This window comes from Eschscholzia californica, unplaced genomic scaffold (assembly GCF_041429995.1).
Source record: "Eschscholzia californica isolate CP2 unplaced genomic scaffold, dmEscCali1.0.p SCAF_4, whole genome shotgun sequence".
In the NCBI taxonomy this organism is placed as follows: domain Eukaryota; kingdom Viridiplantae; phylum Streptophyta; class Magnoliopsida; order Ranunculales; family Papaveraceae; genus Eschscholzia; species Eschscholzia californica.
This window is the reverse complement of record NW_028238461.1, coordinates 15,281,349-15,297,161: the sequence shown is the minus strand read 5'-3', so window position 1 is coordinate 15,297,161 and position 15,813 is coordinate 15,281,349. Positions and strand designations below refer to the sequence as shown.

The 15,813-nt window shown below is 33.5% G+C and overlaps 1 protein-coding gene across 1 annotated transcript; it reads right to left on the bottom strand.

Annotated features, from left to right (window-relative positions):
• Nucleotides 1-6,697: 6,697 nt before the first annotated feature.
• On the bottom strand, nucleotides 6,698-9,070 carry LOC147543106 (NAC domain-containing protein 100-like). Its single transcript, XM_086637485.1, has 4 exons — nucleotides 8,901-9,070; nucleotides 8,319-8,516; nucleotides 7,941-8,218; nucleotides 6,698-7,549 (listed from the first exon to the last, which is right to left on the bottom strand). Exons 2-4 carry the CDS (start codon nucleotides 8,485-8,487, stop codon nucleotides 6,878-6,880), a joined length of 1,119 nt encoding a protein of 372 aa, XP_086493611.1. The 5' UTR covers nucleotides 8,488-8,516; nucleotides 8,901-9,070; the 3' UTR covers nucleotides 6,698-6,877.
• Nucleotides 9,071-15,813: the final 6,743 nt, after the last annotated feature.

The following is a 15,813-nucleotide window of genomic DNA, read 5'->3' as shown; positions in this document are numbered from 1 at the left end:
TTTCTCCAAAAAGTCCTAAACCCTAATGCTTTGATTGAGAAGATGATGCATCTATTCAGATTTTTTTTCTTTTTATTTCTTCCTTCACTAAAATTGAAACTCTTGACTTGACCACCTCCATTAGATTAGTTGACTTTGACCCTTTAGAGAGGAGGTGCTCACAGAATCTTTACTTGGTCCTTCTTCTTTAGACTCATGGACTTGGGTTTGGGCTGTTGCTTCTCATTAAGAAAACAAAGGGGTGCCTATAGATTTCTCTAATGCTCTTTGGCTTCTTTATTTCATAACTTCTTCGTACGAATTCCGATCAGACTTCCGTTTTCGCCGTCGGACTCACCATTGACTCCACTTTCCATCTAACCTCTGAATTTCACAAAATGACCAAAATACCCCTGACGCTCTTTCCTTCCGCTCTCTTCCACATGAGATGAAAATGTGACGAATTGCTTCGTTTTATTCCGAATGTAATGCCAAACTCCAAATAAGCTTCCTAACAAGAAAAATACATAAATTATTAGAAATAAAACCCGAAACGAACTAACTCATCCAAGTTAAGTGATCTCAATGTGGTATTTTAACGCCACATCAAATAATATCGTGCATCTTGGCATAACGTTGCTTTTAAAATAGGATTAATTTAATTTTGGCTCTCCCTTAAAGATGACTAACTTCTAATTTGACTTTTTTTTTTTTTTTTTTTTTGATGAAGGACTAATTTGACTTGTTTTTCATTCTTTTGTTTTCTATTCCGCTAGACATTAGTGATATGTCATTTCTTGCCAAAACTACACCCCTGACGATCTCTCCACGTCAATTAAACTACTCCCATCTTCCATGGCAATACAAAAAATGACCAACTTCCAATTGACTGGAGGTATAAAAAAAGCGGCTAAATTAAAATTTGGTCATCTTTAGAAGGTCATTTCGGCGAGTTAGTCATCTTTAGAGGACCAAAATGAAACCAACCCTTTAAAATATTATCTAAAACAATTTCTCATTTTAAATAATCTGTTTATTTACAACATCAACGTTTTTTATTAGCGAAATCTGAATCTAATATTTCGTTTTTATTTATAGTATTTTCACTCCTTCCTCTTAACTTTGTTCTCATAATTGGTTGAAATCCTAATTATTGAGTACATTTAGTGGCGGATCTAGAATTGTAATTGAGCGGCTAAATTCTTCGTAAATTTTCGACAATTTTTTTATCGTGAGTGTTTTACTGTAATGTTAGCGTGCAATTAGTGGTAAGCTCAGTTCTAATATTGACTGTTCAACAAATAACACATTTCCGTCCAAAAAAAACAAATAACACATTCCCACTACTTCAATTTCAAAATAATCTTAGGTTTTTTTCGAAACAATATCATTCACAATGCAAATAATAAAAAATTTAAACCATTTTATTTAATATCATACGTTTATACTTGATACATGTGAGTATACACATCATCTCAATGAAGTTGTAGGCACATACCAATATGACAAAAATGCAATGGTACGAGGCTTATAGTCGTCCATCAAAAGGGATAGGTACAAGAATATTTGTAAGAATGTGAAGTGATATTTGTGATATACATAATCAAATCATATAGTCCTAATGATTTAGTGAAACAAGAAATTAAATCGTATTTTTATATTTTCAGTCTACCAAAACATAGCCATATAGGATTTTAGACTCGTTGATTTCAAACTTCTAGTTTAAAAAAACAAAGTTGCTTATAGTTGGAGTCAAACCCAAACACTGGGGTTCCACAGGGCTTGATGGCCGCGAAATGGCAATTTATCCTATGAGGAAGTTTACAGATTTGATCCCAAGTTAGTAGACGAATTCGATTCAGACCTAAAGGTAGCTTCCTTTTTTGTCAAGCGCCTCTTTGATTGACGAAAGATTTCTCGATTCCTGGGAAACAAGCATTAACACCGAAGCCTAAACCATGTGAACTGCATCAAACAATTGATGAAAGGTGATCGTCAGGGCCGACCCTACCTTTCACGAGGCCCAAAAGCCAACCACGAATGTGGGGCCCTCACAATAAGTACTTCATAGTTCTTTTCGTAAAATTTATAAGAAAAATAAAAGTAAGGAGACTCGAACATTGGTCGTTTGGGACACAAACCATAGTAGAAACCACTAGGGTGATCATTCTAGTTTGTTTTTAAGCGGAAATTGCTTTATAAACCTAACCAATTTAGAATTTTAGGACCCTCAAATATTTGGGGCCCAAAGCCACCGCTTTGGTGGTTTTGGACCTAGGCCGCCCCTGGTGATCGGAAATAATTTGGCATACGCCAAGCTGAGGCTAAGCTTCTTTATGCCTTTTATTGTCTCCCCTCGCCACAATGTAGATCTGCCACTGAATACAGTGAGATAATATTATTTTTAAATCTTCATTTAATGTGGTTTCTCATTTCCCATAATCTAGTTTTTTTTTTTTTTTTTTTGTTGAAAGCATAATCTAGTTGCTTTCAAGGAGGGATAATTTCTTCACTCAATAGATCAGAATTCGAAATGTTACTGTAAATACACCATGTCCCCTAAACTAGATAGGACCGAGAGTCATGCTATCATCCTCTGAAGTTTGAACCTTAATAATTGGTTCACTCCAAAACTATATCTATCTCCCACCTAAGCATTAATCCAAATGGCAATTATTATGGATCATTTTGGAATTATCCACTCATCCTCCGCCGCCTTCTCCGCGTTGGTGGAGTGAAAGTATCAATGACGTGGCTTCAAATAATCACGGAACAATCGTCCACGTCACTTTCTTTAGCCCCACTCTTATCCGACGTCACCAAAATAACTAGAAAATAGTGTCGATTAGCTAGAAATGTGGCCCCATCTTCTTACGTTTGGACAGTTGTAAAATTGGGACTAATACCTATCTCACAATTGGCTCAAACCTGTATTTCTATTCCCTGGTTTGTAGGGACCTTTTGCAAATTTCAGATCACATTCATTAGGCTTGGAGTTTTATATGATTATTAAAAATATAATATATATTAGTTATTAGGAATTGAAATAATATTGAGATATCGAATAATTATTGCAAATATCATAATCTAGGAATTTGAAACCTACAAAAGCTAGAGAATTATCGCTATTTCATTCTGGATCGTACTCTAAAATATCAAACAATTACTGAAAACTAATTCACTGATTCTAAAATATAGAAGTTGAATTTTATTTATTTCAAAATTCTAGATTTTATTATATTTATCTCATCATATACAACTAATTTCTGACAAACGTGTTTTCATATAGTTTGTGATGTCTTTACAACATATCTTGGATAAAAAGAACTTTATTGAGGGGTTTTAACTTTCTAAGTAATAAGGTTAGGGTTAACACAAATTTTGCTCCTGAGTGGGGGTAAATTTTGGGTCGTCACTACTACTTTTTCTTTTTTGTTACAAATAGTCACGAATACTTTATTTGGTGGAGTTTGTTAGCAATGGTTGAACTTTGTAAGAGTAGTCATTTACTTTTACCAAGTATAACATATTTGAAACATAGTGTACCTAATTGAATTTGGAAGAATTCTCGCGAAGAGAATCATACACATCATTTTCTGGTGGCGTGACATCTGGATATTGATCGATGGGTCAAATGATGGCTTCTAAGATAAATAAACAAATACTCAACAAAAAAAAAAAGATAAATAAACAAACGAGTTAGGGGAGGGTGTAAATAATGTTGAAAATAGGCATCAAGAAATGAGCAGACAAATTACATGACATATCTCTCAGTAGTAGGGTAGTCCAAGGGCCAATCAACCATGTGACTTAAAATTGAAAGATTTTATGGTCATGTGGCATATTTGGCTAGTTAAAGGAAAAAAACAATGACATATCAAGTAATTTACTACCTACAAATAGCAATTCATCGCGTTTTATATCGTTGATCCCCAATCAACCTTTTAAGGTTAAATAAGTTTTAAGCTGATCTCCCTAATGATTTCGAATAAAAAAGGTGATATTATCGCCAAAAAAGTATTCCATAAATTTATTGAATTTTAGATTTTCGTGTTTCAAGATAGTATTCAAATATCGCAATATAAATAATTTGGAAGAATTTGATTAACATATTTTAAAAGAAAAATAGTCAATTTTAACATAATGGTTCTAGGGTTTTATATTCTTCCAGAGTTCCATATAAATTTACACTAATATTTTATGGTTTGAAAACAAAAATTTATATTGTGAGTGGCTGCAGATAATAATACACAAAGGTAAAAGTGATTAGGGTAGTTAAATCCTAAATTTCAACTCTAAATAAGACTTATTTAGAGTCAGACTAGATTCTGACTATATCAAAAAGAGGTAGGATTAGTGGGTTCAGGGTCAACTTAGATAGGTCTTCTAATTACAAATTTAAATTTTATTTTACCAAACTTAGAAATTTTCTCTTTAAAGAGGAAAGGATTATTTCGTGCAAGGCTCAAATAATTCGTATTTTTGCATCTAAATTAGAGAATGATCCTTTCTAGAAAACAACCAAGCAACTCTCCGTTTAATCTCTTAGACTTTTATTTTTCTAATCTTTTAAATTAAATAACAAATTTTATTTAAGTTTCTTGAATTTAATTTACACTTCTGATCGTTGAAGACAAAGAACTATAAAACACAAAACAAAGACATCATTATTTTTCACCTATATTTATGAGAGAGTGACGGAAATTACGTAGAAACATAGATCTTTTCTGTTCTCCACATTGTTTGAGTTAATTATATTGGAAGACAGTAAATTCTTGAAATTTGAAGAAGTAATTTTTTTTCGTCACTTCTCTTATTCTTCTTCCACTGATATAAAAAGTTATATAAAAGTCTAATTTTTCGTAGCGGTAGGTGATCTAATAATTAAATGCTAAGCGTGGGTCAATATGTTTATCGAATCATAGATAATATATTTCTTAATTAAGATAAAATAATCAAGTGAAGATTGAGACTAATGAACCAAACCACTGCTTAATAAGACCATAATTTCACATTTAATTCAGAGATTAAGCCAAGTAATGCATTCTTGATTCTTGATGTTATGGATTCAACCCTATATTACCTAACAAGAATTTATAATAATTATAAAATAAACACCTTATATAACAACATTGAGAAAAATATAAAGAATTTATAGTCAAAGAGTGAAAAAAATATTATCATTAAAATCCATATAAACCCATCCAAATACAGTTAGCCACCAAATGAATCTACTTTGTCCTTTGGTAGAAAATAAAATAAAATAAAACCAAAGATACCAAAAACTTTAAGCTTAGAAGAAGTTTGAAGAACTCTATTTCTTTAGTTCTATGACTTCTAGGCGGAAAATCCTCTCTGCATAACCGTTTTCTTGAGAGAGAAAGAGAGTTCGAGATCTATATTTTCCGGCGAAGGAGTCTTCCTTCGCTGGATTTTCCTCTTTTATGCTTCTTTTTTCTGTTTTTGATTCTTTCTCTCCCATTCCAAGTCGTGGGTTTTGCTCCATTTCTTCTTCTTCTACCTTTCTCTCTCTAAAACAACATAATCTAGAGAGAGAGGAAGTAGAAGCAGATTACCAACACAATTGATCCTTCACAATATCCATTAACGCCTTACATGTTGTTACTATTCTCCTTACTTTCTTATTACTGATTCTCTTTCAACCTTCCGATTCAATCCGTTCTTTCCGTCATACAAGAACCGATCCAGATTCAAATCAATTTCCAACATTTTCAGAAGCACCGGAGTACAGAAACGGTGCTGAATGTTCGATTTCATCATCGTCATCTTTGTGTGATCCATCTCATGTTCATATGGCAATGACGCTTGATTCAGAGTACCTAAGTGGTTCAATGGCGGCAGTTCTATCGGTAGGCTACAAGTTTGCGTTTACTGTTTACACTTGGCGACTACAAGTGTGTGGTTAAAGGAAGGGGGTGGTGGTGGTGGTGATGGTGGTGGTGGTATGGTGACATCGGCGGTTTTCCGGCGACGCGGTAGTTATCCGGTAACGGCGACGGTTCTTCGGCAACAAGGGATGTTCTCCGGTGATGACGGCGGTTTTCCGGCAGTGATTTCCGGCGAAAACAAATGGGGTGGAAATTTAGTATTTTCTTATTTTGTATTTTCAATTATTATTGTTGTACTTTGTCGACCTTTAGGGTCTTTTCATTCTCGACCTTTAGGGTCTTTTCATTCTCGACCTTTAGGGTCTTTTTATCGAGTCAGTGTCTAGTCCAATTTCTTTCTCTTCATGAGGTACTTTGCATTTAAAGGTATGCAACTCTCATGAAGTTTTCAGAGGAGAGAAATAAGAATTATCATCCATGTTAATTGTGATTTTTATCACTTATGAAATGAAATGTTTCACTTGGATTAAAAAAAAAAAAAAAAAAAAAAAAAAAAAAAGTTCTATGACTTCTTTGGCGTTTTCTACTAAAAATACTGGTTAGATGATACACTATATCAGATATGAATTAATGGATCGATCTCTTTGGGTCTAATACGTATACCATTCAAATATTTACAGATAAATCAACAGATAAAAACTTATAGACCAGACACCGGTGTTCACAACCTACAAGAGTTCTCATGACTTCGTGAACTCCATGGTCTATTTCTATCAAAACTTATAATAGAACAACTGCAACCGACGAGAAAATTTTAGAACAAAAAAAGGTCATAGAAATTGGAAATTAAATTTTATATACTAACTACATGATAGTATTCTCTCTTTTCATTTCATGTTACTATAATTTTATACAAACACACACACACACACCATCAATATCAAACAATAATTTTACTACTCTTTCTCTCTCTACTACTAGTACTGTACTACATTCTTTCTTTCTCTCTCTAACAAATCAGATTTTCTACAATTTTTTGCTTCTTTAAATTAATAATTCCATAAACAATCAAGATCAACAGGACCAGCAGAAGTAGAAGGATCATCTTGATCATTAAAAGATTGTCTACCCATTTCTTGATTTGAAACAACTGAAGATATTTCAGTATTCATATCAGTAGTTAACCCTGTTTCTTGTGAAATACTAACCATTTGATCTTTTTCTGGTTTAAAACTCTGTTGTTTTAAATTTGATCCATTGTTTTCTAACAAACTTCTTAAAATTACTTGATCTTGAATCAAACCAGATACTGGGTAGTTAAAAGTAGTTAAATTTGAAGGATTTTGATGAAGATTTGAGTAAAATGGGTTTTGATTATGAGAGAATTTGGAGAAAACCAGAGAAGGATTTTGAATGATCATATCAGAAGAAGGGTTTACAGAAAGATTACGAGGAGGAGATGAACTGAAACAATCAATCATTTCTTCTTGGTTTTTCTGAGCCTCCATTGAATTGGAGAAGCAGGACACATGAGCTCTTGTTGTTTCACCTATAGATTGTCTAAATTTTTCACTGTAATTTGAAGAATCCATTAATGGTGGTAAGAAAGAAGAAGAAGAACCCATTTCATCTCCATAAGAATTCAATCTAACCAACCCTGAAACAATAATTTTCTTCCCACCTGAACTCTTCTGAAATACTCTACAAATTACCCATTCATTCTGTAAAACAAAAAAAAACAAAAAATAAGTTCAACTTTAGAGAGAGAAAATCAAAAGAAGACTCAATAAGAACAAATAGAAAAAAGTTAAGCATGACTCTAGACAGAAATTATATGTGGCTTGCCGAATCAGTGATTCGTAGTTCAATAAATCAGAATCACCCAAAACATGAACCACTTGAGCCACATATGATTTCTGACCCGAGTCTGCCTAGTTTCTCTTCTTCCATAGCATTTTTCAAAAGGCTAGAGAGAGAAAATCAATACAAGGCTAGACTCAAACAAGAACAGATCATATTTTTCTTTTTTAAATGGTACAGAGCAAAAAAGTTAGAGAGAGAAAAACAGAGGAAAGGTTAGAGAGAGAGAGAAAGATTGAAGTAGTTGTTTACCTTAGCTGATTTAGGGAGATTGTAGTGAGAGAATTTTCCCTCTAACCTGTATTCATGCATGACCCAATTAGTTTTTTCACCTTTAGGAGCTCTTCCTTTATAAAAAACCAAAGTTTTCTTCATCCCAACTAATGATTTTCCTCTATAAATTTCTTTATCTTTTCCAGTTGCTTTCCAATACCCAGATTCAGTTGCTCTATTTGTTCTTAATCCAGTTGGGTATTTTCTATCTCTAACACAAAAAAAATACCATTCTTTTTCCCCCATTTTTGCTCTCCCTTCATTCACCACCACCATTAAAATACACAACTTTAATTAGATTCAAAACACAAAAAAAACAACAACCCATGAATCAAAATTTCAATTTAGAGAACTTACATGGAAGATCCCAAGGCTCACACTTATTCAAATCAACTTCACCAATTGCTTTTGCATTGAAATTAGTATCAAGAACTTTTTTAGAAAGATAATGAGTTATTAGTTCTTCATCAGTTGGATGAAATCTAAAACCAGGTGGTAAATCCATTTGATCTGAAACTTTTTCCATCTCTATACAAATTCTTTGAATAACTAAACCTGAAAATATGAAACAAAAATTCAGATGGGTTTTAATCAAATTTATAGATAAAGTATAAACAGAACAATTTCCATAAAAAGAAAACAGAACAATTTTCAAAATTGTCAAAACAAAAATTGAATTTATCATTGAAAAAGAAAACCCAATATCAAATCAAATTTATTTTTTCAAAGAACAGAAGAAGAATCTTTGAAGAATTCAAAGGGATTCTGACCAAAAAAGGGTTTAGTTTTTCAGGATTAAACATATCTAATTAAGGTAATTAACTCCCATGAAAAGATTGAAATGAAAGCAAGACTTTTTTTTATTATTGACAATTGAGCTAGAAGAGAAAACAATACTCCTTAATAGAAACCATGAACTTAAAAGAAGTTTTCTCTCACCTGAAGAAGAGACACTTTCTCTCTCTAAGATTTTGTTTAGAAAAACAGTGTTCTGAGGAACAGAACTCCCTAAATACTGGTTGATGAGAGAGAGAGAGAGAGAGAGAGAGAGAGAGAGAGAGAGAGAAACGTGATTTGTAAGGAAACCCAAGTAGGTAGTTTTTAGTTCTGGATTCAACTTTTTTTTTTTTTTTTAAATTTATTGGATTTGACTAAATACAATTTACAATTTATCTAAATCCTCTGTTTGTAAATGTGAAAAGAACCCATTAATTAGTATTAACTCATGAGGAAAAGGAGAGTAACCAAACAGACCCTTAATGAGATTTATTAGATTTAATATTTGTTAGATGTCAATGTTACCCAAAAAACCAAAATCATCCCATTTTGGGAGATGATATTTTGACATTCCAAAATCCAATCAAAATTTCTAGGGGCGGACTTAAGCAATTTATTTATTTATTTATATACGGTTTCATTTTATAGAGATGTGTGGGTAACAATAAGAAATGATGCTTGAGTTATGTGACAGGACATTCTATTTTAATTTATGTCTAAAATATAGTTGTTTTATTAAGTATATGAAACATAATATGTAATAAAACCGTATTGTCCTTTGTTTTGGTTAAATCAGAAAACATATTCTTCGTACCTTCTTGTCACATTAGTGAATATATATTTCTCTATGAAGTTCGCAAACCTAGTTTTTATGGAATATAATCTATAGTTCGTTATATATGCTAAACAAAAGGAAAACGTTCTAGAAGACTGAAAATTGGGAAAAAAGAAAAACAATTGTTAACACGGTAACATTGAAGGCAAGTATTTGGAATAATAGGTTACGCTCGTACATGCATAAAATAAGCTCGCGACTGCTTCACTCATCAACTTATTCACTAATCATCTTTACTTTTACTATTTTCAGGATTTGAAGATGATTGTCTCCGTAAGACTTTGCAGATAAAAATGTTAGGAGCCAAACAAGTTTTTTTTTTAAATTATCCATTGACATTTTTTTTTTGATGAGAAATTATCCATTGACTTATGACTCCTTAACCATAAACACAAGTCCCATGTTCTATTAAATCAAGTTTTCCTACATCCCTAATTGTTGCCCAAAAATTGTGTCTTTGTATCGAGAATGACTTCTTTATTAATGTACAATTTACGTGATTTCTTTCTGGAAGAAAAGATAATATATTTTTTCTTTTTTTGTTGAAACGAAAAGATAATATATTGATAATTGTGCGGAGAACACAGTGTATATCATTTTAAAACACATCCTTGAAAATACATCCTTTTCTTTCATGCCGAAGCGTCCCCAAATAGCAAAAGGGACACGATATCCAGATAGCCCATACAAGAGTAAGATTTATCTCGCTTCAATTTCCTATAAAATTCTTGAATAGTGCTTGGAAGTGACTCGGAACCGAAGAGGGACAATCTAAGACATCGTTATTTACATGTGCGTCATTAGTCATTGGACGTGAACAACAAGGGATTAACTTCTTCCCCATCACTAAGAGAGTATACACATCTATTAGGTTGGTAGCTAGAAACATCTTTCATTAATGAAACAGTAGTAGAAATTGACATCAATAATGTTGTCGTCGTTACGAAGGTTTTCCTCGAGACAGGGTCACCTTAAGATAAATGAGGAATATTTCTAGCTCATTTGACCAAGTCCATAACATTTCTAAAATGTAACTTCTGCACATGTTGGCTTAAGCGGATGTTCCATGAACGGGTTATCTTCAATCTCCTCTGTAGTAGTACAATAATTAATGTTTACATTCTCTTTTCGACGTATACTTATAGAAGATTAGGTATCTATCCTTCAAACGAAAATCCCCCTTGCATCTATCTTCCGAAAACTGTATAGTCTCACCATTTTTCATAGACATAACAAAACTATGGTCTATGAATAACCCAATCTTTTTTTGAAGAAGGAATAACGCAATCTTTAGTCGAAATAATTGACTTCCCACATCCAACACTATAAGATAGATTTGTATTATTAGGAAGAGTCAATGGTATTACTTCTGTCTTTAGCCGCAATAACTCTATTCCAATTGCACGTATTCAAGCGATAGATTTTGTTCCAAGCCACTCAATGTAACCGTTTTCTAGTAACAGAGTCATCCAAAGGAAAACCATTGATAATTCTTTTAATCTGATTGACGACATGGTGTACTAAGAGAGATGGTAAATATTTATTATTTATCGTACTCTTGATATTTATAATATCATATGAACTAATCACCTCTTTAAATTGTTGGAATCGGTACTTAGCTCAAAAAGAGCTGGACCGGTTTTTCCTTAATTTGAGTTACCTATATTCATCGGAATCTCGATCAAGACGTCTAGTTGGATTCGTCTCGTCGAGCTCTTGAATTTAGACTCAAACTTTGTCCAAATCCGATTACGTATGAGTGAGTTATTACAAAATTCGTTTGGTTTGGGTACCATTAACTCAAAACCGGGATTTTGAGTTAGTACCACATTTATGAAGGAGGAAACGTTTTATTTCCTTATATAGAATCTCTCATATATTTATGGTATGTTCTTTAAAATAGAAAGGTGACTGACGTGGTTTGCACCACACAAAGCGTTTAGGGCGCATTGGGCGCTTTAGAGGCGCCCGCACGCACTTTGCACTTCGCACGTACGCATATGATCTGATGGTCAGGATATTTGGCGCTCTTAAGATAGATCCGTTGATGATCTAACGGTGGGCGTTCAAGGCGCAAGATCTTCATAAATCCGTTGAAATCTGATGGTCAAGATGGCACCCGAAAACCAACAGACAAATATGACTGTTGGGAAGCATCCATTCGTCTATAGGCACCTGTCTCAAGTCTCACCAATACTTCTATAAATACCAAACAGAATCCAGCAAACAAAATACGAAAAATTTTAGCATTCAAAGTTGAGAGCATTTAGAGTTTAAGAAGTCAATTCATCTGTCGTTCTTACTGGTTGTTCTAAGTTCGCACGCTTTCAGAGAAACGAAGTACTCTCGTCGTCATACTGAAAGGTACAACCGTTGTATCCTGGGAGACAAACATCTTACTGGTTTTAGTACTAATACCAGGGTGTTCACTATCTTAAGGAAAGAGACAACTCGACTCGGCTTTTCTCTCTCTAACCTTTTAATTAATCTTTGTTTGATTATACTGGTTTTATTTTTTAATTTTTAGACATAAAAGTTATCTCTGAATTTAATTTTTAGATCCAAACTTGACCTCGTACTTTCTGAACTTGAGTCTTGTTTTGAATCGTCTGCTCAATCAATTAATTGTTCTGTCTCCCAAAATGTTCTTGCAAGTAGGAAAATGGAAGATTTGTATAATGAATATGCAGCTTGTTTGAATGCTCGTAGAACTACTACTACTAATCTGCATAATCCGTCTAACTTGGTTTTTACTTTAGGGAGTGGTTCTTCGGTTGATTCCTGTTCGAGCCGTAGGTCATTTTGGGAGACTCTAGGTAGTGCTGCTTGTGAAGCCGGTTCTACATCACTTGGCGAGTTATCTCGCTATCTATCCGAGCCATACCCTGTTGTTGAAGAGTTCAAGAAGTTCAATGTTTTAGAATGGTGGAAAGAGAACGAAAAACGGTTTCCAGTGCTATCTACCATTGCTAGAGACTTGTTGGCTGTTCCAGTGTCTACTGTGGCATCGGAATCGGCCTTTTCACTTGGAAAGCGAGTTCTAGGGGATCATCGTAGTAGTTTGACCCCAGAAATGTTAGAAAGTACTGTCTTTTTGAAGGATGTCTGGAAGGTTGAATTTAAGGGCCTGCTTCTCTCTTTTGATCCTCTAAATGATTTAAACGTTGAAGAAGAAGTTGGTAATTTTGTTCCCGATAATGCATAATGTCTCAGGTATGCTAATTTTCTGTCTCTCACTCTACCTATATTATTTTTTTCGCATCTCTCTGTTTTATTTCTCCATGATCTCAGTGTTTTCTTCTAAATCTCATTTTCTTTTGGTTTTCGTTTTGCAGTGTGGGTGGGATTGTTATGGTGTTTATATTTTGTTACACTTTTTAGTGTGAACACCATTTTTTGTACAAAAGTTTGTTGATGGAGTTGTGAAGGATAGGAGTGGGAGGATTGTTTTTTTGAAGAATGATGAAGGAGCTTGCTTCAGACTCTTTGAAGAACTTGTTTTATATGAGATTGTTGTTGATATTATATATCAACCATTTTTGTTGATTTGCTGAAAAGTTCTAATGCCAATATGTTTCTGAAGTCTTTTTTGTAAGTGAAAGGAAAATGTTGGAACTTAAAGTATTATATATGAAAGTCAGTTCTTATTTAGTGATGATTCTATTTTATTTTATTGAATTTGTAATTTTTGGAGTGTTTGTGCCCGAGCCCGATCTGCCCGGAGCCCGCCAGAGAATTAATGGGCTAGTGCCCATGGCGGGCTTTGTGCACAGAATTTTCAAATTTACCCGGCCCGAGCCCGCTCGCTAAGTCATGTAGTTCACAAGTTTAGCTACCCGGAACGCCCGAGCCCGGAGTAGGGATACCCACGGGTACCCGAGCCCGGCCCGTTTCCCACCCCTAGGAAGGTATGTCCTTGGTTTTATTAAAAAAAGCAGGAAGACAGAACCTGACCTCCAACCCGCAAGCGGCTAGTCCACTCATATGGAATTTATAGCTCGGTATTGACTCAGAAAATTCTAAATGCACTCACCATTTTTGTTATACGTACTCACATCTCCTTTAATTTAAATAAACAGTGCCTTTGACGCGTGTGTACATAACAGAAAGAAAAATTCTATTCATCCCTCCATTTTGGTCCCTCCCCCAGCCCTCCGCTGATGTGGCGACATATCACTTGAGTATATTTTCTCATAATTCTCTCTCCAATTGCTCCACACTCAAATGATATGTCGCCACATCGGCGAAGGGCTGGGGGAGGGACCAAAATGGAGGGATGAATAGAATTTCTCGTACAAAAAACATACTCCATACTTAATGTAGCTAATATTCCATTAGACAAAAATGTACATTGTAATTTATACAAAATGGTAATGCTACAAAAAAATGTATATTGTAATTTGTACAAAATATGTGATTAGACAGTCTGATTAACCACCTAACCAGTTTAATTAGATGGATTGTTACAACTATTTAATAAACTTTTGAGAATGATAGAAATGTGAAAATATAAAACTCCATATGAAATGATGCTAGATCTTCACCTTAAATTTGTTATTTTCTATCAAACTCATAATTGAAATGTGACCCAAAATCTTGATTGGTTCTACTGTTCTAGAATTTCATAATGTTTTTCTTTTTGTTTAGGATTTATTTGTTGTGTGTTTTGGATGAATGAGATCTCCAATCAAATCAGACATAAAATAAATCCAAAATAATAAACTCTTGTAGTATTATGTAAATTAACTTGAAACATGACTTACACAACTCAGACTCAGAAAACTTCGACTTAGAAAATTCAAATTTAAACAGCAACGTACATATAAAAAAAACAACTATGGATGTGTGATTTACATTGTGTAGTTCTTTTAAAAATTAAAATTAAAAATAAACGGTTTCATCAAAGAAATGTTTTATATCCTATGATATCACTCAACCACTACTGAGAGTGAAGCTCAACCTCTTGCACTTTCATTAGCAGTGAATTTACCAAAATACGATTCCTTTGCATACTTTGATGTCACTTAGATAAAAAAAAGCATGATAACTTTTTTAGAGGAAGTTATTTGTCTATATCAATGAAACACACTGAGGAAAACGAATTGGTTGTAATATGTTCTCAACAAAGGGTGATATTAGTAATTTACAATCATATTTTCGCAGATTCATTTATTCAGTTATATTGTATTTCCACTCTAACAGAAAAATTAGTTTGACGAATTTGTGATGAACTGTTTTTAAAAAAAGAGACACTACTGAGTACTGACGGTTTTTAATATACCTCGTCAGATTATTGACATTTTCTACAAAACCGTTGGTAATTGCCATAGTTTATACTTGATACCTTGCCTTTATGTTTCAACACTAATGGGGGACCCCCTGTACTCCCCCTAATAGGACAAGGGGTAATTTAATCTTTTCAGTGTGCTAAAGACTAAAATACTGTGTCATATTAGGGACCTAACTAATGAAGTGCACCAGAGAATACAGGAATAAGATCTTTTTATCATTTTTCTTGTGCGCGAGAAGACTAAAACACCCTGTGTCATATTAGCCCTAACTAGTGTTAATGGCTAGTTAGAGAGTTCCGGCCAACATGGATAGTGCCAAATAAGTAGCATTAAATTAGGTGGATAGTGGATAGTGGCTAGCCAAAATTTGGCACTCACTATTCACCTTAATTTGCCATCTTTTGGCACTTTTTAATTACTTCACCCAATATCTTTTTATAAACTGATATTTATATCCTATGTTTTTATTTTTTTAAAGAGTTTTAAGTTAAATTATATTTTTATGCTTTAAAAAAATAAAATATATTTAATATTTGAAATTATAGTCCAAAAATCTATTTCGATATCATACACACAATTAGACCGGAGAAGGAAATAAGCCAGAACTTAATTTCAAATATGTGGAATAGTCAGGGGTATACTCTAGTCGAGCTTTTAACGAGTTGTTGGAGCTTGGCTCGACTATTGTCCGTGCTCGATTCGAAGATTATTAACGAGTACGAAGTTAACACGAGTCTAAAATCATGCTCGTTTATGTAACCGAGTCGAGCTTGATCATTCTTTAGTGTATCCCGAGCTACTCGTTTAACATACTATCTATAATGGTGTAGTACATAATTACGTATTAGTATTGAAACTTGTACATGGAATATCAATCTATTAAAAGATTATTGAAATATGAATCATTAATCATTATATTTTTGTATGTGGCAAATGATCATCGAAGTAT